At 48.2% G+C, this 23,556-nt stretch overlaps 1 protein-coding gene across 1 annotated transcript in view; it reads left to right on the top strand.

Annotated features, from left to right (window-relative positions):
* The window catches only part of il16 (interleukin 16), a 171,479-nt gene that overhangs the window by 27,994 nt on the left and 119,929 nt on the right, over positions 1-23,556 (top strand). The window contains exons 2-3 of the mRNA XM_085968872.1: positions 4,656-4,713; positions 7,136-7,572. Of these exons, the coding sequence (XP_085824998.1) occupies positions 7,174-7,572 (399 nt within the window). The 5' untranslated portion in view covers positions 4,656-4,713; positions 7,136-7,173. The remainder of the gene's footprint in view (positions 1-4,655; positions 4,714-7,135; positions 7,573-23,556) is intronic.

The following is a 23,556-nucleotide window of genomic DNA, read 5'->3' as shown; positions in this document are numbered from 1 at the left end:
CTAGTGGGGTACCGCAAGGATCGGTCCTAGGACCCCAGCTGTTCACAATATATATTAATGATCTGGACGAGGGAATTGGATGTAATATCTCCAAATTTGCAGACGACACAAAGCTGGGCGGGAGGGTAAGCTGCGAGGAGGATGTCGGGAAACTCCAGTACGATTTGGACAGGTTGGGTGATTGGGCAGAAACATGGCAAATGCACTATAATATGGATAAATGTGAGGTTATCCACTTTGGTGGCAAAAACAGGAAGGCAGATTATTATTTGAATGGCAATAGATTGGGGGAAGGGGAAGTGCAAAGAGACCTGGGTGTCCTTGTGCACCAGTCGCTGAAGGTAAGCATGCAGGTGCAGCAGGTGGTTAAGAAGGCAAATGGTATGTTGGCCTTCGTAGCAAGAGGGTTCGAGTACAGGAACAAGGATGTCTTGCTACAGTTGTACAGGGCCTTGGTGAGACTGCACCTTGAGTATTGTGTGCAGTTTTGGTCACCTTACCTGAGGAAGGACGTTCTTGCCATGGAGGGAGTGCAGCGAAGATTCACCAGGCTGATACCTGGGATGGCAGGAATGACGTATGAGGAGAGATTGTGTAGATTGGGCTTATACTCACTGGAGTTTAGAAGATTGAGAGGGGATCTCATCGAAACCTATAAAATTCTGTCAGGTCTGGACAGACTAGATGCAGGAAGGATGTTTCTGATGGCTGGGGAGTCCAGAACCAGGGGTCATAGTCTAAGGATAAGGGGTAAGCCATTTAGGACTGAAATGAGGAGGAATTTCTTCACCCAGAGAGTGGTGAACCTGTGGAATTCTCTGCCACAGAGGGCGGTGGAGGCTAGTTCATTAAATATATTCAAGAAAGAGTTGGATATATTTCTTGAGGCTAAAGGGATCAAGGGATATGGGGAAAAGGCAGGGACAGGGTACTGAATTTGGATGATCAGCCATGATCACATTGAATGGCGGAGCAGGCTCGAAGGGCCGAATGGCCTACTCCTGCTCCTATCTTCTATGTTTCTATGTTTCTATGTTTACTTATCTTTGTTTCTTCCTGCAGGCTTCAACCCTTGAGGACCCGGACGTGCCTCATCTCAACGGCAGAGATGACAGAATGCCTGCTGCATTCTCAGATGCAGCAGCCATCTGATTTCTGCTGAGGAAAGAGGTTTGGTGAGTCTTCCATACAAGGACTCACTTTAGAACAGAGATTGTCAGTGTTTGACAGCTTCTCAAAGTTGTCAAACGCTAACAATTCATCTGTCAAAAATGTTTGACAGATAAAACGTCATACGCTGACGTTCTCTGTAACCGGCTTTCCCTTAATTGGCCTGCTATGCCCGTTGGGTGGGCTTAACAAGGCCAATCAAGGAAAAGTAGCGTGGGTTGGCTGGACATTGTTGGGGGCGGGACTGAAAACCAAAAACCAGCAGTCCCGCCCCCAACGCGCCCCCATTGATAAAATCCAGCTCGATGTATCAGCCTAGATTATGGGCTCAAACCCCAATCCTTAGCTTGAATCCAAAAACCTTCTGACCCAGAGCTGCGGCTGAGTCAAGCTGACACACAACCTGTAGAGGCTTGCCCAAGTCCTTACTCTCTTTTCCCACAATGACCCAGCTTCTATTGAACTTGTGAAATTATCAAATCTCCCACATCCCTCACAACTAAAAGAAAAGAAAGAACTTGCATTTCTATAGCGCCTTTCACCACCTCAGGACATCCCAAAGTGTTTTACAGTCAATGAAGTACCTTTGAAGTGTAGTCATTGTTGTAATGTAGGGAATGTACTTTAATCTTATACTTACATGGGAACCATCACCTCCAAATTCCCATCTAAGTCACACACCATCCAGACTGGGACATATTTTGCTGTTCCTTCACTGTCGCTGATTCGATATCCTGGAACTCCCAACCTAAGAGAAGGTGGGACCACCTTCACCACACGGCCTACAGATTCCACGCAGTGGTTCAAGAAGAAGGCGGCCCACCACCACCTTCTCAAGGGCAACTAGGGATGGGCAGTAAATGCTGGCCTGGCCAGTGTCGTTCACTTCCTGAGAGTAAATTTAAAATAAAAATGTATCCTATGCCTCCATAAGATCTCACTCCAGTCTTTGAAACTGTTAAAGCAGCACACCAGGCCTCTTACCAAACAAATTACTGCAGATGCTGGAAATCTGAAATAAAAACTGAAAATGCTGGAAATACTCAGCAGGTATGTGGAGAGAGAGAAACAGAGTTAACGTTTCAGGTCGAAGAACTTCTGATGATAGGTCATTGACCTGATACTTTAACTCTGTTTCTCTCTCCACAGATGCTGTCTGACCTGCTGACTCCCACAGCTACCTTGATTACACTTCCTCCCACCTCGTTTCCTGTAAGGACTCGATTCCATTCTCCCAGTTTCTCTGTCTCTGTCGGATCTGTTCTGACGATGCCACCTTCCACACCAATGCTTCCGATATGTCTTCCTTTTTCCTCAATCAAGGATTCCCCTCCATCATGGTTGACAGGGCCCTCGACTATGCCCGTCCCATTTGCTGCACTTCTGCTTTCACCCCTGATGCGCTATCAATTACTGAGAAAGACTGGAAGTTAAGAGAGTAACAAACAGGCTTTTATTAGCTAAAGAACGAAGGCATGCCTCTAGTGGTCGACCGGTCCTGAATGCCTGGGGAACTGCAGAACAGCCGCCTTTATACCAGGGCATATGGGTGGAGCCAGGGGCAGAGCCAGCTGAGGCATGCACAGACAGGTACAACAATGGGCAAGAGTGAACAACAGTGAAGTGAACAACAGTGAACAACAGTGGAGTGAACAACAGTGGTTTACCACAACCCCTACCCCTTCCTCCCAGAGCCATGATAGGGTTCCCCTTGTCCTCACCTTCCACCCCACCAACCTTCACATTCAACGGATCATCCTCTGCAATTTCCGGCACCTCTAGCGTGATGTGATGCCATCACCAAACACACCTTCCCCATTCCTCTCTATCAGCATTCCGAAGGGATCATTCCATCCACAACACCCTGGTCCACTCCTCTATCACCCCCAACACCCCCTCCCCTTCCCACGAAACCTTCCCGTGCAAGCACAGGAGATGCAACACCTGCCCTTTTACCTCCTTCCTTCCCACCTCGGTGGTGGGAAAATTATTGGAAAGAATTCTGAAGGACAGGATAAATCTTAATTTAGAAAGACACGGATTAATCAAGGATAGTCAGCATGGATTTGTTAAGGGAAGGTCGTGTCTGACAAACTTGATTGAAGTTTTTGAGGAGGTAACAAGGAGGGTAGATGAGTGTATTGCATTGAAGGTAGCAGGCCAGGTAGATAAGGTGGTTAAGAAGGCATACGCAATCCTTGGCTTTATTAGCCGTGGCATAGAATACAAGAGCAGGGGGGTTATGCTTCAACTGTATAAAACACTAGTTAGGCCTCAGCTAGAGTACTGCGAGCAGTTCTGGCCACACATTACAGGAAAGATGTGATTGCACTAGAGAGGGTACAGAGGAGATTTACAAGGATGTTGCTGGGAGTAGAGAATCTTAGCTATGAGGAAAGATTGGATAGATTGGGTTTGTTTTCCTTGGAACAGAGGAGGCTGAGGGGAAACCTTATTGAGGTGTATAAAATTATGAGGGGTATAGATAATGTGGATAGAAAGGACCTATTTCCCTTAGCAGAGGGGTCAAAAACCAAAGTAATTAGGGGAAGGTTTAGAGGGGATTTGAGGGGAAATGTCTTCACCCAGAGGGTTGTGGGGGTCCGGAACTCACTGCCTGAAAGGGTGGTAGAGGCAGGAACCCTAACCACATTTAAAAAGTACTTGGATGTGCACTTGGGATGCTGTAACCTGCAGGGCTACGGACCAAGAGCTGGGAAGTGGGATTAGACTGGAGAGCTCTTTGTTGGCCGGCGCGGACACGATGGGCCGAAATGGCCTCCTTCCGTGCTGTAACTTTCTATGATTCTATGATCACCTTTCAGGGCCCCAAACACTCCTTCCAGGTGAAACAGCGATTTACTTGTACTTCTTGCAATCTAGTATACTGTATTCGCTGCTCACGATGCGGTCTCCTCTACATTGGGGAGACCAAACACAGATTGGGCGACTGCTTTGTGAAACACCTCCGTTCAGTCTGTAAGGGTGACCCCGAGCTTCCGGTCGCCTGTCACTTTAATTCTCCGCTCCACTCCCACTCTGACCTCTCTGTCCTCGGCCTCTTACACTGTCCCAATGAAGCTCAGCGTAAGCTCGAGGAACAGCACCTCATCTTTTGATTAGGCACTTTACAGCCTTCTGGACTCAACATAGAGTTCAACAATTTCAGATCATAACCTCTGCCCCCATTTTTTCAGACGGCAGCTGTTGATGATTCTGCCATTGCCATTTACACCCCATTTAGAGTCATCTTTTGTTTCTTTACTTGTCCCATTACCATCTCCTTTTGCCTTGCACCATCATCCCTTTTGCCATTTAATCTCTCCTGCCTTCCACCCTATCACAGACCTTCCCTTTTGTTCTTTCCTCCCCGCCCCCCTCTCACTGCCCCTGCACTTGCTTAAAACCTGTTACGTCTCTGACCTTTACTAGTTCTGACGAAGGGTCAGCGACCTGAAACGTTAACTCTGTTTCTCTCTCCACAGATGCTGCCTGACCTGCTGAGTGTTTCCAGCATTTTCTGTTTTTACCTCAGGCCACTTGGTAGGTTTAAAATATTAAACAAATATATTTTACAAATAATGACTAAGCACATAAGTAACAATTATCTATTGTACATTAAAAATGCTAAGTGGGCTGCAACATTCCATTTCAAAATGCATTGGAAACTCCGGACCAGCTCCGCGCCGGGCAAAACCCCGAATAAACCTCTCAACGTTTACTCGCCATACCATCCCCACCTGCAGGTGGTGCTGTGAAGGATGTTTCCAAGGCAGCGCTGTCCTTTCCATCCTCTCACATAGACTCCACTTCTGATGTTCTTTCCTAGCCCACCTGGTGGATAACATTGGCCCCTTCCCCCCATTTCTCTATACCTCTACCTCTCATACCCCACTCTTCCCATTCCCTTCCTCTTCCCTCTTCCCTCTCCCTTCCAGCCTCCCTAACTCTGTTCCCAGCCCCCACCTCTTTCCTCCTCTTCTCTTCTTTTTCTCCCTTCTCTCTTCCCCTTTCTCCCTCTCCCATCTCCCCCTTCCTTTTCCTTTTCTCTGTCCCCAATCCCGCCTTTCCCCTCCTTTTCCCCCACTATGTTATCCCTCTCCCCTTTCCCTCCCATCATCTCGGGCTTTCCCCTCCCGTTCCTGTTTCCTCCTCTCCCTCCTTCCCCTTCACTCTCTCTTCTCCTCTTTCTCTCCTATCCCTCCCACTACCCTCCTCTCATCTCCCTGTCCCATGCTGTTCCTAACCCTAAGTATCCCTTCCCCTTACCCTTGCTATCCCTCTCCCCTCCTCTCTCATTGTCTCCTGTCCCTCCAGCCCCTCCACACACCCACCGATCTCGATGTTATGGTTAGAATATAAATGCAGCCTGAATCCAAAGCCAGGGCCCAACCTGACACCAGGGTGAAGAGGAGGGAGACTTCATGTCTTCAGTTTGGGCCTTGGCACTTAATTTATGCCCCAAGTTTAACATTGTCACAAAGTAGTTTTAATACTAGACTTGATATGTACAGATGAACTGAGCCACAGTATCTAAGCCTCCATGCCCTGCAACATTGTGAGCAAGCTAGCTGGCAGGGTGCCAGAATTTCCTGATGTTCGCCCATCAATCTTCTTCGGTAGACTGGGCCCTCGAAATCAGCATCTGAGTCCTCTGCAGCAGAGCTCGTATATGACCTCACCCTCCGAAGAGCTGGCACCTGTGGTGTCATATCCCCCTGCCCCAGCACCTGCACCATGTGAAGACCCCGCCTCTATTCTATGGTGCCAGTCTCTGAGCTGGTGCTTGCGACGGTCAGATCGAGTGACGCTGCTTCTTTAGGAAGGCTGGGCTCGTCTCCTCCCACTGGAAGAGGGGCTCCTACATTCTCAGCACCTGAAATGAAAGAGGAGGCCAAGGGTGAGCTTGTGGTGCGGAGGGAGAGCAGTGAGATGAGTGGCTGGTGAAAGCAGCTGCAGTTTGTCCTGCAGCGTGTGTGGGGTGAGAGAGAAGTCAGAAGGGAAAAAGAGGATAAGGTGTGAAGAAACCCTGGGCGACGTCTCCTCCAGTGTCCCCACTCGCCACGGCGATGACTCACCCCCGGCCCATGATGGCCAGCACGCTTTCTTCGAGGGGGGGAGAGTAGCATGCGGGCTCGGTCCCCTCCACTGGCAGCCTCCCGTCTGGAGTTGTGGGCGATCTTCTCCTGCAAAAAAGAAAGGAGTGTGTTAGTGACAGTCTTGTGAGGTGTTTAGTTAATATGGCTGTCATGGATGAATAGCTGGCAAGTAGAATGTAAGATGTGAGTTGTGTGGAAGTAAGGGTTGCGATAGTGGTGAGTGTGTAAGTATGAGAAGGAGCTGTAGTGAAGTGTGGTGCAGTGATTGTAGGGGAGTGAGGCGGGGAGGGGAGTGTTGTGAATTATGAGGGTGGAGGTGGTGGAGGTGCGAGCAGGGAGTAAGAGAACCAGATTCTTACCTTGAAAACCCTGGTGAGGTCATTGAACTTTTACCATCATTGCAGCCATGCCGTGGGAGCTAAGCTCCTGGCATTCACTTGCTCGTCCACCTCTTCCCACTGGCGACAGAGTTGATGCCTGGAGGGCTTCCTATCCACTGGGAGTGGGAGAGGTGGGGGAAGAGAATGTTCCTCTTCCTGTCCATTGTCTGTACCAGGGCCTCCAAGGCAGCATCGGAAAACCTGGGGGCACGATCTGCAGGTCAAGCAGTCATTTCTCAATATTGCATGCTGCCTGGGACAACACCAACAGGCGCGTGAAGTGCGCATCATGCCCCCAAAGAATGATGCGATCGAATATCTAGACCAAAACGTCCCTGTGTGCTGGGAGTATTTATAGAGAGTCATGGGGCAACCATGCGCCATTAATAGAGAAATTGATCATGATTTATTTCTCAGTTCTGCAGCTATTGTGGGGTTTGGAGAAGAGCTTGTTTGCACTAATGTTCATTCTCCTTACATTTACAGGCAGCGTGCATTAGCTAGAACAGGGATAAAGGCTCTTCATGCTGGTGAAGATAAAGAAAAGAAATTCGACAGAAATGCTTTACTCTTGCAGCAACAGACAGAAAAGAAAGGAAGTTTCCTCCTCCCAGAAAAGTCAGAAAAGTGCTTTAGGTAAAAACAAGAAATCCAGAAAATTTGGGATCATTTCCAGAACATTCTTACTGTGTAATTCAAAGACCAGCGATGACAGGGCAAGTGCCGAGGAAAACGATGCTGCTTCAAAGGATAGAGTGCCTGAAGGTGCCAGTGAATTATTTATAAATGGCCCCAAATTACTAGCAGAATCGCAAGCCCAGCAAAAGACCTCAAATGTCGCGGTCCCTGCGATGCAAAGTGACCTAAAACTGAGCGGAATTGGTGAGTCTGGAAAGGATATGGGGAAAGAGCATCCTGTTAAGGTAAGTACATCGCACAGACAGGCACTTTAAACCCCCCCAGAAACTGCAAGTGCTGGGGTCCAGAAAATTGTCTTGGGCGCTGCGTGTAACGGGCGGCCAATCTGATACTGCCCGTTTTGCGCCACCTCCCGAGATGAATTTCTGGGATGGGAAGTGACGTAAGAAAACTACTAGGCACTTGGTCTAAGCGTTAAACAAAGCTTTAATCAACCATTTTACAACATGGAGGTCTAGTTGTGTCCTTCACTAGTTCCTATTAAGAATGTCCTGCGCAAGCTGGGCCCGTGCCCGAGTATTTATACTCTCCCTGGACAGCGCCACCCGCAGGCCACTCAGTATTATTTCATAAGTCTTTCTTTCATGAATGACTGATTCATGTCGGGAAGGACCGCGCTGGTCAGTCAGTCTCTGTGGAAACTGGTTATGGCGTCTTGGATGTAACCCTTCGTGATACAGTTTCCCGGTCACTTTACAAGAACTAACCGACCTGCTGCCTATTTCCAGAATTTTCTGTTTTTGTACGTAGATGAGTACTTTTTCCCACCCTCTGAAGTTTGCATTGTCAAAACTCCGGATGTTTAACAATTTAACATCAACCTGTTGTAACTAAACATTGCAAACGTGTGCAGGTGGGGAAGAAATCCAGAGTGAGGGTCCCCGTGTAAAATTCATAGGACACCAACGGTCAACACATCAACATCAACTTGCATTTCTGTAGCGCCTTTAATGTAGTAAAACGTTCCAAGGCGCTTCACAGGAGCGTCATCAGACAAAATTTGACACCGAGCCACATAAAGAGCCATTAGGACAGGTGACCAAAATCTTGGCCAAAGAGAAAAGAAAGACTTGCATTTCTATAGCGCCTTTCACGACCACCGGACGTCCCAAAGCGCTTTAGAGCCAATGAAGTACTTTTTCAAGTGTAGTCGCTGTTGTAATGTAGGTTTTAAGGAGTGTCTTAAAGGAGGAGAGAGGTAGAGAGGTTTAGGGGGGGAATTCCAGAGCTAAGAGCCTAGACGGCTGAAGGCACGGCTGCTAATGATGGGGCGAATTAAATCGGGCATGCGCAAGGGGCCAGAATTGGAGAAACATGGAGATCTCAGAGGGTTGTAGTGCTGGAGGAGGTTACAGAATAAGGAGGGGCGAGACCATGGAGTGATTTTAACACAAGGATAGGAATTTTTTATTTGAGACATTGTGGGACTGGGAGCCAATGTAGGATAGTGAGCATAGGGGTGATGGGTGAACGGGACGTGTTAGGATACAGGAGCAGAGTTTTGGATGAGCTGAAGTTTAGGAAGGGTGGAAGATGGGCCAGGAGAGCTTTGGAATAATTGAGTCTGGATTGAACAAAGGCATGGATGAGGGTTTCAGCAGCAGATGAGCTGAGGCAGGGGTGGAGACGGGCGAGGTTATGGACGAGGTAGTTTGGTGATGAAGAGACATGGGGTAGATTTAACCCAAACCTGTCGGGAAGAAGGCGGGACTTCCCCTTTCGGATTTTTGACCCGCCTACTTCGACGTCCGGCCAATCCGCGCGATTTTCCCTTGATTGACCTTGTTGAGTCCGCCCAGCGGGCTCAGCAGGCCAATTAAGGGCCACCCGGCAACAGGTGATGTCACAGACTGCAATTTCATCTGTCAGGAGTTCTTGACAGATGAGATATCAGCTTTTCACAGCTGTTTGACGCTGTCAAACACTGACAGTCTGAGTTCTGACATGAGTCATTCTGCACAGACTCAGTTAGAACTCACACCGGCACTCAAAGCTGAAGGCTGTCACTTTTCACAGATCGCAGCCGTTCAGCTTTCAGTTCCGGCTGAGTGATGGGCTCCTGACGGCTACAGGAAGAAAGGCTGTGAAGGTAAGTACAGGTAAGTAAAAGTTCTTTACACACTTTAGACACACCAAACACACTTACCTTTGCACTCATGCACCCATCACTCACCTGAGCGCCGACATCGCGACCCCTCCAACTCCTTCAACCCTACGGTCCGCCTGCTCTACCTGGCGTGGTTTGGAGCCGTCTGGAAACCCACACGAAACCCCTCAAAATAGGAATTAAGCTAAAAACTGCCTGTTAACTGTTGAGTCTGTGTGTTCCAGATATACTTATTTTAAATAACTGGACACAGACAACAGGAAAAACTTAAACAGGTCTTTACTACTTGAAGGTCAGGGCTGAACTGCTTTACAAATTACTACACAGAGCTTATATACCAGTGTGGTCACCACCGGCACTACAATATACAGTAGCAAGAGAAAGTAGTCCATCTTCTTAAGGTAGTTCTCTTAAGGTGGTACAGGTTACATACACCACAATTCCTCCCTTTTTAGCTTAACAGTGTACACCCCAATTTAAACATAACATGGATAACATATATACAACTTTCATGCAACTGTTCAAAGATTCAGTCTCTGAGGAGGCCTCCTGATCTGAGTTGGATAACGCCTTTCAGGGGTCTCTGATTCTGGTTGCTGGGGTGACTCCTCTAATTGATCTCTTATGGATTGAACATCCTCATGTACGTTCGCGTTTGAGGTAGATGCTACAGGTTCAATAATTTCTTCCACTGGTGTCTCTGCCATAGCCATGGGTTCGACCCTTGTTCTCGATTCTACAAGTTGGTCAGCATGACGTCGTATTACGTTTTCACTAATCTCTACCGTGTACATCAGGGGTCCTTGTCTGGCACGAATTGTTCCAGATTGCCATTTCTCATTCTTATAGTCCCGGGCTAACACTGGTTGTCCTATTTCGAAACTCCGAGTGGTCTTGTTATTTACATGCTGGAATTTTTTTTTTTTTACACTTCCCTACGAACATTTGGTTTTAACAAATCCAACCTGGACCGCAACCTCCTGTTATAAAACATCATGGCAGGACTTTGATTTGTCACTGCATGTGTGGCGTTTCGATATGCCATTAGGAAATTGTCCACCTTGTGTTGTAGTGGAATATGGTCTTCGCTCATGGCCTTTATCGCCTTTTTGAACGTTTGTACAAATCTCTCGGCCAACCCATTTGTAGCCGGATGATATGGGGCAGATGTATAGTGTTTCACCCCATTCTTCTTCATAAATTTCTGGAATTCTTCTGACACGAACTACATTCCGTTGTCTGAACATATCTTTTCTTCCAATCCATTTCTTACAAATATGATTCTTACAACTGCGATCCTCTTTTCCGAGGTAGTGGAATAATAATAATAATAATAATAATCACTTCTGGCCATTTAGAATGTGCGTCTACCGCTATCAAAAACATGGAATCCATGAATGGACCTGCAAAGTCGATATGTACATGCTGCCATGGGGTTGAAGGCCATTCCCATGGATGCAGCGGTGCAATTGGAGGTGCATTTTGAACTTTTTGGCACCCTGAGCAGCTTTTAGTCAGATCCTCTATTTGTTTGTCGATACCTGGCCACCACACATAAGCCCTAGCAAGGCTTTTCATCTTGACTCCCCCCAGATGACCTTCATGCAGTTCCTTTAGAACTCTCTCCCTTAATTTAGGAGGAATAATCACCCTTGTTTCATACATCAATGTTCCTTGACAAACGGACAGCTGTTCTCGTCTGGCTGAGAATGCCGGTAACAGTGGTTCGCCATGTGATGGCCATCCCTTCACTGTCAATTCGTAGACCCGAGACAGTGTCGGGTCGTTCCTGATCCCTCTCTCAATACTCGCATTGGTGACTGGCAAACATTCGATGATGGTCGAGTGAAATAACTCAACAGGGTCAACTGTCGGTGCCTCTTCCGCTGTAGGTAGTGGCAGGCGCGACAGCCCATCAGCATTACCATGTTGCTTTGTACCTTTGAATTCGATCTGATATTGATGTGCCCCTAGGAAAAGGGACCATCTCTGGAGCCTCTGCGCTGTCATCACCGAAACACCCTTCTTAGGGTTAAAAATGGAAACCAACGGCTGGTGGTCTGTCAGCAGCGTAAACTTTTGGCCTTGCAGGTAATGATTAAATTTTTTTACTCCCCACACGAGGCTGAGAGCCTCCCTATCTATCTGAGCATAGTTGCGCTCAGCGGAGGTCAATGATCTGGATGCGAACGCGACTGGTCTTTCCAAGCCATTTGGCAACTTATGTGATAGCACTGCCCCAATACCATATGGAGAAGCATCACAAGCTAAACGAATAGGCAGCGTTGGGTTAAAGTGAGCCAACACTTCCTTAGAGGTGATCAATGCCTTGCTTTTGTGAAAAGCCCGCTTACAGTCCTCGCTCCACTTCCATGGCACTCCCTTTTGTAAAAGAGCGTTCAGCGGGTGTAGCACCGTGGATAAATTTGGCAGAAACTTATGGTAATAGTTAATCAACACTAGGAACGACCTCAACTGGGATACATTTTCCGGAGCGGGAGCCTTCACAACAGCTTCGATCTTGTCAGGTGACTTGTGAAGCCCCTCCTGGTCAATGATGTGACCACAGTACGAGATTCGCTTCTGAAAGAACTCACATTTCTGGCGATTAACTCGAAGTCCATACTCTTTCAATCTGGTGAGCACCTGTTCCAAATTAGCAAGGTGTTCCTCATCATCATCTCCTGTAATAAGAATGTCGTCCAGATAGCATTGTGTGCCAGGAATTCCCTGTAATACCTGCTCCATGGCCCTTTGCCAAATCGCTGGAGCCGATGCCACTCCAAAAACCAGTCTATTATACCGATATAAGCCCTTATGCGTGTTGATCGTGAGATACTGGCGTGACGCTTCATCAACTTCCATCTGTAAGTACGCCTGTGCCAGGTCTATCTTGGTGAAGTGTTTCCCGCCAGACAACGAAGCGAAGATATCCTCAATCCACGGAAGCGGATATTGCACCGTGTGAAGAACCGGATTAACAGTGATCTTGAAATCGCCACAGATGCGAAACTTCCCCTGTTCCCCCGGCTTGTTGCTCAATGAACGCTTCATGACGGGAACAATGGGCGTGGCCCATTCACTCCAGTCCACCTTTGACAGTACTCCTGAACGTTCTAGCCCTTCCAGCTCAGCTTCCACAGCAGGTCGTATCGCATAAGGTACCGGTCTGGCTTTGAAAAATTTCGGGTTTGCATGTTCTTCAACCTTGATGTTTGCCGTAACTCCTTTCAGTGTTCCCAGTCCCTGTTGGAACACCTCCTTAGCATCGTCCAATATTCTGGACAGTCGTTTAGGTTTGACATCGTCCTTTTTACCAGAATCTACAGTTGGTGCTTTTAAGGAATGCCAGTCCATATTTATTCTCCTGATCCATTCCCGTCCCAGTAGTGGTGGGCCTCCCTCAGGTAACACATACAAGTCCATTCCTTTGCTTTCTTTACCCTTGTGGACCACCTTTACTTTTATCTTTCCGATGGGGTACACTCTTTGCCCCGTGTATGTTTTTAATACAATCTCCGTATCCCTTAGGGGAATGTGTGAGAATAACCTTTTGTAATCTTGCTTATTCATGACCGTCAATGCCGATCCCGTGTCCAATTCCATCTTCACTTGGACTCCTGCTATCTGGAGTGTGACCCAAATAGTTTGGTGGTCTGCTGTGTTACCCACATTATGTATTCTTAGACAACCCAGTTCCTTACTGCTGGAGTCTGAATCCGTCTTCTGTTCATCCGAACTGTTCTCTGTCACCTTGTGTACTTTTTTGTACTTCTTCTGTGGTGACTTTTTGTTGCTGGTCTTCTTTCCTGACTGGCATACTTTCGCTATGTGACCGAGTCTGCCACATTTTCTGCATTCTTGATCTTTGAACCAGCACTGGTTCTGATCGTGCGTTGTCCTTCCGCAACGATAGCACTTTACTGCACCCAATGCCATTTGATTGGTGCTGAGTTCCGATGGCCTTAGCTGCATTTCCGCGGTGCCTCGTGCTGCCGCCTCGTGCGATGCTGCAATGGTGACAGCTTTATCTAGCGTAAGGTCCTTTTCCTCTAGCAGTCGCTTCTGAGTTCCTTCTTTTAATAGTCTACACACGAACTTATCTCTCAGAGCATCTGCTAGTCCTGTACCAAACTGACAGTACGTTGATAGCTTGCGCAGTTCAATTAAGAATTCAGCGTTGCTTTCCTCTTTCAGCTGTGTTCTTCTGTAAAATTTAAATCGTTCCGCTATCAGCAGCGGCGTGGGGTTTAAATGCTCTTGCAGGATAGTAACAATATTCGCGAAAGCCTTATCCGCCGGTTTATCTGGTGTTACAAGGTGCCTTAATAACCCGTACGTCTTCGTACCCATCGAGTTTAATAGGGTTAGTGCTTTCTTTTCAGCCGGTATCTCATTTGCTGTACAATAAACTTCAATACGCTCCACATAAGTGGCCCAATCTTCGACATCGCTATCAAAAGCAGTGATGTTACCGTTTTTAGGCATCCTTGTAAGTTTCTTTAAGTATTTTATTTTTTCCAAAATGGCGGCTTCCCGCGCTTGGCAGCTTTTCCCGCGCTTGTCTTCTTCCTGCGCCGACTAAAATGGCGGCTTCCCGCGCTTGGCTTCTTCCCCCGTTGGCTACAATGGCGATTACCGCGCTGTTGCCGTTCTCGCCCCCCAGCGGTCCTTAACTTCCCCCGACGCTGCTGCTTTTACTCCCCGCTGTCCTCGTGGGTATTAGCGCTTCCTTTCTTGCTGCGCGTCTGTTCCGATTGCAGCCCGGCCCCTTACACCGGCTGCGGTCGAGTTCTCCGCCCTTTTTCCTCCGGTCTCGCCCCCCTTCTCCACTGACAACGCGGCCGACTTTCTGCCCGTGTCGCTAGATCGGCTTACCCATTGCCGTGGAAGAAGGATGATCACTGCCTGTCGCTGATGGTGGACTTCATAGTCAGCAATTCCAACCCGGGTTCTCGATGCCTCCCGTGCGAATGCGGTGCTCAGCAGAATGATGAGGGCGGATGCCTCTTCTCGACGCCCGTTCTGGGGACGAAGCTGCCTTGGATGCAATTGCCGCTGGGTAAGATCGACTTGTCGCCACTGTTGAGTCTGTGTGTTCCAGATATACTTATTTTAAATAACTGGACACAGACAACAGGAAAAACTTAAACAGGTCTTTACTACTTGAAGGTCAGGGCTGAACTGCTTTACAAATTACTACACAGAGCTTATATACCGGTGTGGTCACCGCCGGCACTACAATATACAGTAGCAAGAGAAAGTAGTCCATCTTCTTAAGGTAGTTCTCTTAAGGTGGTACAGGTTACATACACCACATTAACTACCTGTTAACAGGCAGTTAAGTGGCACTAATCCCTTCCCGCCTGGTTTCGGCGGGTCCCAGTGCGGGGCGGGTACCCGCCGCCCCTGAAACTTACGTGGGGCAGGGTTTTGGGCAGGATGGTGTCGGGACCCCCAAATTCGGGATTCCCCCCCCCCCCACACGCCTGAAACCCCACCTGACGGCTCCCCGAAAATCTAGCCCATAACGGCAGAGAAGGAGGCCATTCGGCCCATCGAGTCCGTGCCGGCTCTCTATGGAGCAATCTGGTCAGTCCCATTCCCCCGCTCTATCCCCATAGCCCTGCAAGTTTATTTCCCTCAAGTGCCTATCCAGTCTCCCCCTGAAAACATTGAGGCCTAGAAATTCGGTATAGCCGCGTTTGGGGCGCTAGTCCTGGCAATGCGCAAAGTTTAGCGCCAGGCGCAACTTAGCGCCACCTAGCGCGATATTGGGTTGCAGCGCCCCTAAAGGTGATTGCGGCGCTAAATCAGGTGCTGCACGCTACTCTTAAGGCGCTAACCCGGCGGCGCAACCCAATTTCGCGGCGGCGGGGCGCAGCGAAGGTGCTGTCAATAATCACTTTCCCTGAGACACCCTGGCTCTTAAAGGGGCAGGTCAATTGGCATCACCAGACACACTCACTGCCTTGTAGGCCTTCAAAGCGGTGGGAGCCTACCTGTGGTGCACCAGCCTAGCAAGCCATGGAAAGGGTGAGGCAGAGGGCGGAACGCCTCACTGATGGGGCATTGGATGCTTTGGTTGGCGCAGTGGAATCAAGGCCAAGGAAGATGGTCGGAATGTGATTTATGTTTTGGACAGTCTCCAGGGTGTGAGAGGCAGTTATGTGTCAGTGTATTAGTTTTGCTTTCTGTTGTTATAGCTTTCTCATGTTTGAAGGAACCACATTTTGTGTAATGAAACACTTTCTTCATTTACAATGGCCATGCCTGCTATTTACATGCATCTTGCCCTTCACAGGCTTGGGGGTATCAGACCGGTTCCATTCCTGTTCTTGGAATGGCAGCAAGCATTCCGTGAGAGGGGCCTAGAAGCTACTTCTGATCAGCCTCCGACGCGCAGCCTGAGAAGAGCCGCTTGCGTAGAAGTTCAGGCCAGCAGGCATCTTCTCAGCCACCGACAGAGATGTCCTGCACCTTATCTGAGGCTGCAGATCTGGCTGAAGCAGCTGGCACAGCTCAGTCACCACCTCCTTTCTAAATCGCAGCCTTCTGACACACTGCTCCTCTGGCATGTTCATGTAGGAAAACTGCTGTCGGAAAACCCTGCCAGCGTAAGGTCTGCTGTGGCGACGTCTGTTGGCCCTCCTCCGTCTGGCCATGCCCGCCCCCCTCTCCCAGCGTCTCAGTGCCCTTTCCAGATGATTCAGCAGCAGGACGTTCCCCACCAATGCAGCCCCCATAATAAGTGCCCACAGGAAGGTTCCCCGTTGTCAAGGCTCACAGAATCACAGAAACCCCACAGAAACCCCACAGTGCAGATAGAGGCCATTTCGGCCCATCGAGCCTGCACCGACACATATCCCACCCGATCCCCGTAACCCCACGTATTTAATCCCCCTAACACTAAGGGTCAATTTATCATAGCCAATCATCCTAACCTGCACATCGTTGGACTGTGGGAGGAAACCGGAGCACCCGGAGGAAACCCACGCAAACACGGGGAGAATATGCAAACTCCACACAGACAGTCACCCGAGGCCGGATTCGAACCCGGGTCCCTGGCGCTGTGAGGCAACAGTGCTAACCACTATGCCACCGTGCTGCTCACCAACAGCAAAGTGATGGTCAGAAGGCTGAAGATCGTCTGCCTGCGCTGGCTCAGTGGTCAAATGGCTCTCAGTGTGTAGCTCAGCAACTCTTTGTAGCTCTCGAGGAAGTTGTGCTCCAAAAATGGCTGCCGCTTTTAAGTCACACCAGTCCCCTTTAAATAACGCTCCTCCAGCCCGAGAGCGACTTGGTAAGGTTCCAGGTAAGCTGTCACTATTAGCGCCAGGTGCTACGGAGGGGGGCGCCACTGAATTTCTGGTCCGGGGCGCCCAAAAGGTGTTGCACACTCAAATGACATCATAATCAGCCTGCGCCCGTGAGCAGGCACTAAGATTTAGCGCCGGCGCTAAATGCATGCTCAATATGGGGCGAGGCGCTAGGCGCCCTGCGCCCGCCCAGAAATTGGCTAGCGCCCCACTTCTCGGCCTCTTTAAGCGTTAATCGGTGGCGCAACCAACCGAATTTCTCCCCCTGGGTGTCTCCGCTTCCACCACTTCCGTTGGCAGCGAATTCCAGGTCCTCACCACTCGCTGTGTAAAAAAGTTTTCCCTCACGTCCCCCCTGAATCTCTTGTCCAAAACCTTAAATCTGTGTCCCCTAGTCCTTGTACCATCAACTAGTGGGAACAGCCTTTCCCCGTCTAGCCTATCTAAACCCGTCATAATCTTGTACACCTCTATCAAATCACCCTTCAACCTCCTTTGCTCTAATGAAAATAAATCCAGCTTCTCCAACCTGTCCTTGTAGCTAAGATCTCCCATCCCCAGGAGATTCTGGTAAATCTCCTTTGCACCCTGTCAAGGGCCTTCACATCCTTCCTAAAGTGTGGTGACAGGAACTGGACGCAATACTCCAGTTGTAGCCTAACCAGCACTTTATAAAGGTTCAGCATAACTTCTCTACTTTTGTACTCAATACCTCTATTTATGAAGCCCAAGATCCCATATGCTTTGCTAACTACACTCTCAATATGTCCTGCCACCTTCAGGGACCTATGCACATTAACTCCCAGGTCCCTCTATCCCTGCACAATCTGTAAAATTGTGCCATTAAGTGTATATTGCCTCTCCCTGTTCCTTCTGACAAAATGCATCACCTCACACTTCTCTGTATTAAATTCCATCTGCCACTTGTCTGCCCAGTATATGGGGTCGGAAGTTCAGCTCAGGTTCCAATAGGACACTGAGGTTGCAAACAGTCTGGTTCAGCCTGAGACAGTAGCCAGGGAAAGGGATGGAGTTGGTGGCTAGGGAACGGTGTTTGTGGCGTGGACCGAAGACTAATAGCTTGGGCCTTCCCAATATTTCATTGGAGGAAATTTTTACTCATCCAATACTGGATGTCAGACAAGTAGCATGACAAATCAGAAGCAGCGGAGGGGTCGAGAGAGGTGGCGGCGAGGAAGAGCTGGATGTCGTCAACGTACATGTGGAACCTGATGTTGTGTTTTCGGATGATATCGCCGAGGGCAACATGTAGATGAGAAATAGGAGGGGGCCAAGGATAGATCCTTGGGGGACTCCAGAGCCATTGTCAAATTGTTGGTGTACCGTATCCGATCCAATAATTCCCTTTAAAAAACAATGAAAAAAAATCCAGTGCATGAGATTCCCCATTTCCAGACTCTCTGCGGAGCTCGCACTGATGAAAGTACAGAAGGAATCAAGCTTTTTACGAGCGATGTTGAATATGATAAACTGTTTACCACGCTGAGCTTTGCTGAGTTTACCATTTATTCTGCTGTTTATCAGAGGCCGAGCGATGGTGATTGGTTTATTGACAGAGCAGATACATTGCAAACCTTTGCAGATATACACAACGTGCAATTGGTCTCATTTGTGTAATCTGCCGCTGAAATATGTGTCGTGCTCCCAACAATTTAATAATAATTTAATTATATCTAGTAAGGATTTTCAATTGAATGCATCTGCTTTGAACTAATTACAATAGGAAACAGTTGAGTTAATTTGTTAATAGACAGATTCTTCCAGGGATCACCCGGACCATTTGATCTGTGGAGGTGGTGGGGTGGGGGCTCAGCACATGATCCTTCCTCATTAACATGACTGCTGGACCTTCACCTGCAGACCCCGGCCCATTTTTGAAAAGCCCTGGAAATTCAGGGGCAACGTGGAGTAGACAGAGGGCCAACGTAACTGGTTTCTGCCCCCTTTTCCTCCACAGCACCAGGGAACATGAGGGTGACTCAGGCGAGGAGCTTCACGGCCTACATTTGCTGAGAAGAAGAAGATTAGCGATAAATCTACCACAAACAGATCAGTGTTCATTATTATGGAACTTATTTCCACAAAGCTACAATAAGCCTTATTGTGTCGGGATAGCCCTTCTATCATTGTGATGCTTATGTTGGTCATATTTTATATTGATTTTATGGAACCAACTTCGCCCAGTAAAGTAAAGCTTTGTTCAGTTGATCTGCAGACTGTTTTTGCTGTCCCAATTATGCAATTGGATTTTATGTCACATTGCTTTAAGTCATGCAACTGCTCCAAGAGTTTCCAGAAAATTATGGAAAAGATGCTGTGGATTGGAGGGTAAATGTACAGCAATATGTGGCGCTAAGTAACGTACACGGTAATTGTGGATAGAGTATCCAGAGAGAGCTAACAGTGGATAGAGTGCTCAAAGAAAGACTTGCATTTCTATAGCGCCTTTCACAACCTGAGAACGTCCCAAAGCGCTTTACAGTCAATGAAGTACTTTTGAAGTGTGGTCACTGTTGTAATGTAGGAAACGCGGCATAGAAACATAGAAGATAGGAGCAGGAGTAGGTCATTCGGCCCCTCGAGCCTGCTCCGCCATTCAATGAGATCATGGCTGATCATCCAAATTCAGTACCCTGTCCCTGCCTTCTCCCCATATCCCTTGATCCCTTTAGCCTTAAGAAATATATCTAACTCCTTCTTGAATATATTTAATGAATTGGCCTCAACTGCCTTCTGTGGTAGAGAATTCCACAGGTTCACCACTCTCTGGGTGAAGAAATTCCTCCTCATCTCTGTCCTAAATGGCTTACCCCTTATCCTTAGACTATGACCCCTGGTTCTGGACTCCCCCACCATCGGGAACATCCTTCCTGCATCTAGTCTGTCTAGTCCTGTTAGAATTTGCACACAGCAAGCTCCCACAAACATTGGATAGAGTACCCTGATCTGATCCCCAGTCTGTGCTGAGCCATCTGCACTCAGTCATGGAGGCATTTAACCTTAGTTGCCTTGACCCAAGGTACCCATCGTTTATCACAATGGGCTGGCCTCCTACTGGAATGGATGTGTGTGTGTATGGACTTCAGATGCTGTCCAGATTGGGCTCAGTTCTTAGCCGTCCACAGTTGAATATCCCATCAATGTCCCATCAATGTCCTATCAATAGCCCATCACTATCCCATCAATACTCACTGTCTAGGCTCAAATTGTGGGTATTTTTTACAATCCGGTGCTCCCAGGTCACCGCTTCCTATAACAGGAGTGTATGTCGGGAAATGAACTGTAGAGGTCAGAATAATGGAGAGAAAACTGTGCAGCCTGTGAATCAGTCATACTGATCTCCAATTTTGTGAAAAATTGTGCTTAAAATGTTACTCAAATGTAGACAAATCGCCTGATGGGTAGGGTGGTGGACACAGATTCAATAGCAGCCTTCAAAAGGGAATACTTGAAGGAGAAAAAATTGCAGGGGTATGGGGAAAGAGCGGGGGAGTGGGAATAACTGGATTGCTCTTTGAAAAAGATGGCGCAGACTCGATGGGCCGAATGGCCTCCCTCTGTGCTGCGCTATTTTATGATTTTATGGTTTACATCCAAAGATCCTGAGGGAAGCTAGGAGAGAAATAGTTTCAAAATTCTGTGGAAGGGAAGCTTGTCCCATAGGACTGGAGGGTGAACACTCATATTCACAGAAGGAGACAGTGATAAGGAAGAAAATCAAAGGCTAATTAGTGTTGCTTTAGTTGTTGGTAAATTACTCAGCCACGGTTTTCCTCTTTGACACAACTTTGATGGGGCAGGAATTCTGCCCACCTGACTGACCCAGCACTAACCCTGTTGAATATTGCTGGACCAGCCTAATTGGAATACTCTAGGTGAGCTCTTGGTGAGCCTCATGCTTCTGATTGGGAGCCTACCCTATTTGGGGGGATGAGGGAGGAATAGCATGCTACTGTAGGATTTAAATGCCTGCAGCACCTTAAAGGGCATCAACGTAGCAAATTTGGGTAGAAAACAATTGAACATTGTTGGAGAATGTTTGAGAGATCTACAGTAGGGCAGGGAGCCCCCAGGCTTCAGCAGCCAGCCCGAGTATGGTAAAAGAGGAACAGAGTGGAGGAGGTCCTGAAAAAGCAGTGCACAGGCCCAGTGGAAGGAGGTGGCCAGGGCAGTCAGTCAAAGACCCCACATGTGGCAACTCAATGCCATTGAAAGTTTAATGACCTTACCAGGCCAGGCAAGGTAAGAGGAGTTAGCCGTCACTTCCCAGAATGCACTGCATTAAGCTTGTCAACCACATCTAACCACCTCCCTCTCACCGTACTAAAGTGCTTCAACAGCTCTCTCCTGTAGAATAGCCTTAAAAAAATCAAGGGAGCTGCAGCCTTGTCGCCCTTGTCATGGATGAGTGAGTGAGGGTCTATATGGAGGCAGGAAGGCCTTTACTAGATCCTCTCCCAAATCCTTTCATGGGAACATGATTGAAAATCCCAAAACACAACACTCTCTTTCAAATAATGCCATGGGACCTTTCACATTCAACTGAACAGGCAGACATAACATCTGAAAAATGGAACTTCTCTACTGGAAGTTGTATAATAATTTTGAAGCTATGATCCAGACTGTGCCTTTGAAAATTTAACATTATTACAAAAAAGAGATTGGAAGTAATCACTGATTATTTTCGTGACTTCCCATCTAACAATATGGCGCTGTCAAGACACTTTTCTGAGGTAATGTAGCCACGTTTCGAGATCTAAAACAGTCCTGCAGTGTTACAGTATTAATTTTCCCCAATCTGCTTGTTACTTTCAGGCCACTGTCATGTATTCAGACTAACTAACCAATGATTTATTTAAAATAAAAACAGAAAATGCTGGAAACACTCAGCAGGTCAGGCAGCATCTGTGGATAGAGGAACAGAGTTAACGGGGTCAATTTTCTGGCAGCCGTTGGGCGGTTTTTCATGCGGCCGGGGGCCGAAAATCGCCGAAAAAGCGGGTCGGGACCTCCCCCGCCTGATTCCCCGCCCCGTCCGACTTTCGGACCGCCGTTTCTCCGCGACCCGCTTCAGTCCCGGCCGCCGCTGGCGGGACTGGTCGTCGGCACACTAATGACCAATAATTACCTTGTTGAAGTAGATTTTCCGGGGCCGTTGCGACTTTGGGGCTTTCCCCACATCAAACACGCCTGCAGGGAACCCCGCTGCTGAGAGCTGGCGTGAAGCTTGCCGGCTTGCTTGCTGTCAGCTGCAGGTCAATCGGAGAAGCTGCGATTTAAAGGGACAGCACTTGTATGTTGAAGGATCTTGTTGCAGGTTTGGGGTTACTTCTTCAAGGCTTAGGCACAGCTGTGGAAGGTTGGAGCCTCACACACTTCTCCAATGCGATCTCCTGGGAAGCCCCTCTCGCCACCCACACTCAGCGCTTCCTCAGCGGAGGCATCTACGAGAAGCATGGGATGCCTTTTTTTCCTTCCCTTCTTGCCATTAGAGGATCGCCAGCAGCAGAGGCGGCAGCAGCAGAACCAGGAACAGCAGGATGAGCACCAGAAGCACCAGGCTGCTGCTCACTCACCTGAAGCTGCACGGGCCAGAAGGGGCCAGCACTTGGAAGTGGCTTGAGAGCACCTTGCTGCGCTTTAGGGGGCCATGGGGACCCATTTCTGCACTGGCAGTCCTACTCAGAAGGACTTCCATGAAGATCTGGGCCCCGATTTTCGGGCAGCTGTCGGGCGGCTTTTCATGCGGCCGTGGTCTGAAAATCGCGGAAAAAGCGGGTCGGGAACCCCCCCGCCTGATTCCCTGCCCCGTCCGACTTTCGGACCGCCGTTTCCACGTGCCCCGCTTCAGTCCCGCCCGCCGCTGGCGGGACTGCTCGTCGGAGCACTAATCACCAATGATCACCTTGTTAAGGACGATTTTCCCGTGCCGTTGCGACTTTGGGGCTTTCCCCACCTGAAACCCGCCTGCGGCGAACCCCGCCGATGAGAGCTGGCATGAAAACAGCTGGCTTGCTTGCTTGCAGCAGCAGGTCGCTGAGGGCTGAAGAGAAACAAGGGGAAAAAAAACACTAGTGGGCGTAGTCTATAGGCCTCCAAACAATGGCAACTCTGTTGGGCGGAGTATCAATCAGGAAATAGTTGAGGCTTGTAATAAGGGAACATCTATAATTATGGGGGATTTTAACTATCATATTAATTGGACAAATCAAATTGGGCAGGGCTGCCTTGAGGATGAGTTCATTGAGTGTATTAGGGATGGGTTTCTTGAGCAGTATGTAACTGAACCGACCAGGGGCAAGCAACCTTAGATCTGGTCCTGTGTAACGAGACAGGATTAATTAAAAATGTCCTAGTAAAGGATCCCCTTGGAATGAGTGACCATAACATGGTTGAATTCCATATTCAATTAGAGGGTGAGAAGGTTGGATCTCAAACAAGCGTGCTAAGCTTGAATAAAGGAGACTATGAAGGTATGAGAGCGGAATTGAGTAGAGTGGATTGGGAAAATAGATTAAAGGGTAAGACGATACATGATCAGTGGTGTACATTTAAGGAGTTATTTTACAACTTCCAAAAAATATATATTCCACTGAGAAGAAAAGGGTGTAAAAGAAAAGACAGCCATCCGTGGCTAAGTAAAGAAATTAAGGACAGTATTCGACTAAAAACAAGGGCATATAAGGTAGCCAAATCTAGTGGGAGGATAGAGGATTGGGAAAACTTTAAAAGACAGCAAAAAATAACAAAAAGATTGATTA

This window comes from Somniosus microcephalus, chromosome 27 (genome assembly GCF_052327205.1).
Source record: "Somniosus microcephalus isolate GS21.2 chromosome 27, FLI_Smic_1.0, whole genome shotgun sequence".
In the NCBI taxonomy this organism is placed as follows: Eukaryota; Metazoa; Chordata; class Chondrichthyes; order Squaliformes; family Somniosidae; genus Somniosus; species Somniosus microcephalus.
This window is presented reverse-complemented; position numbering and strand designations above follow the sequence as displayed.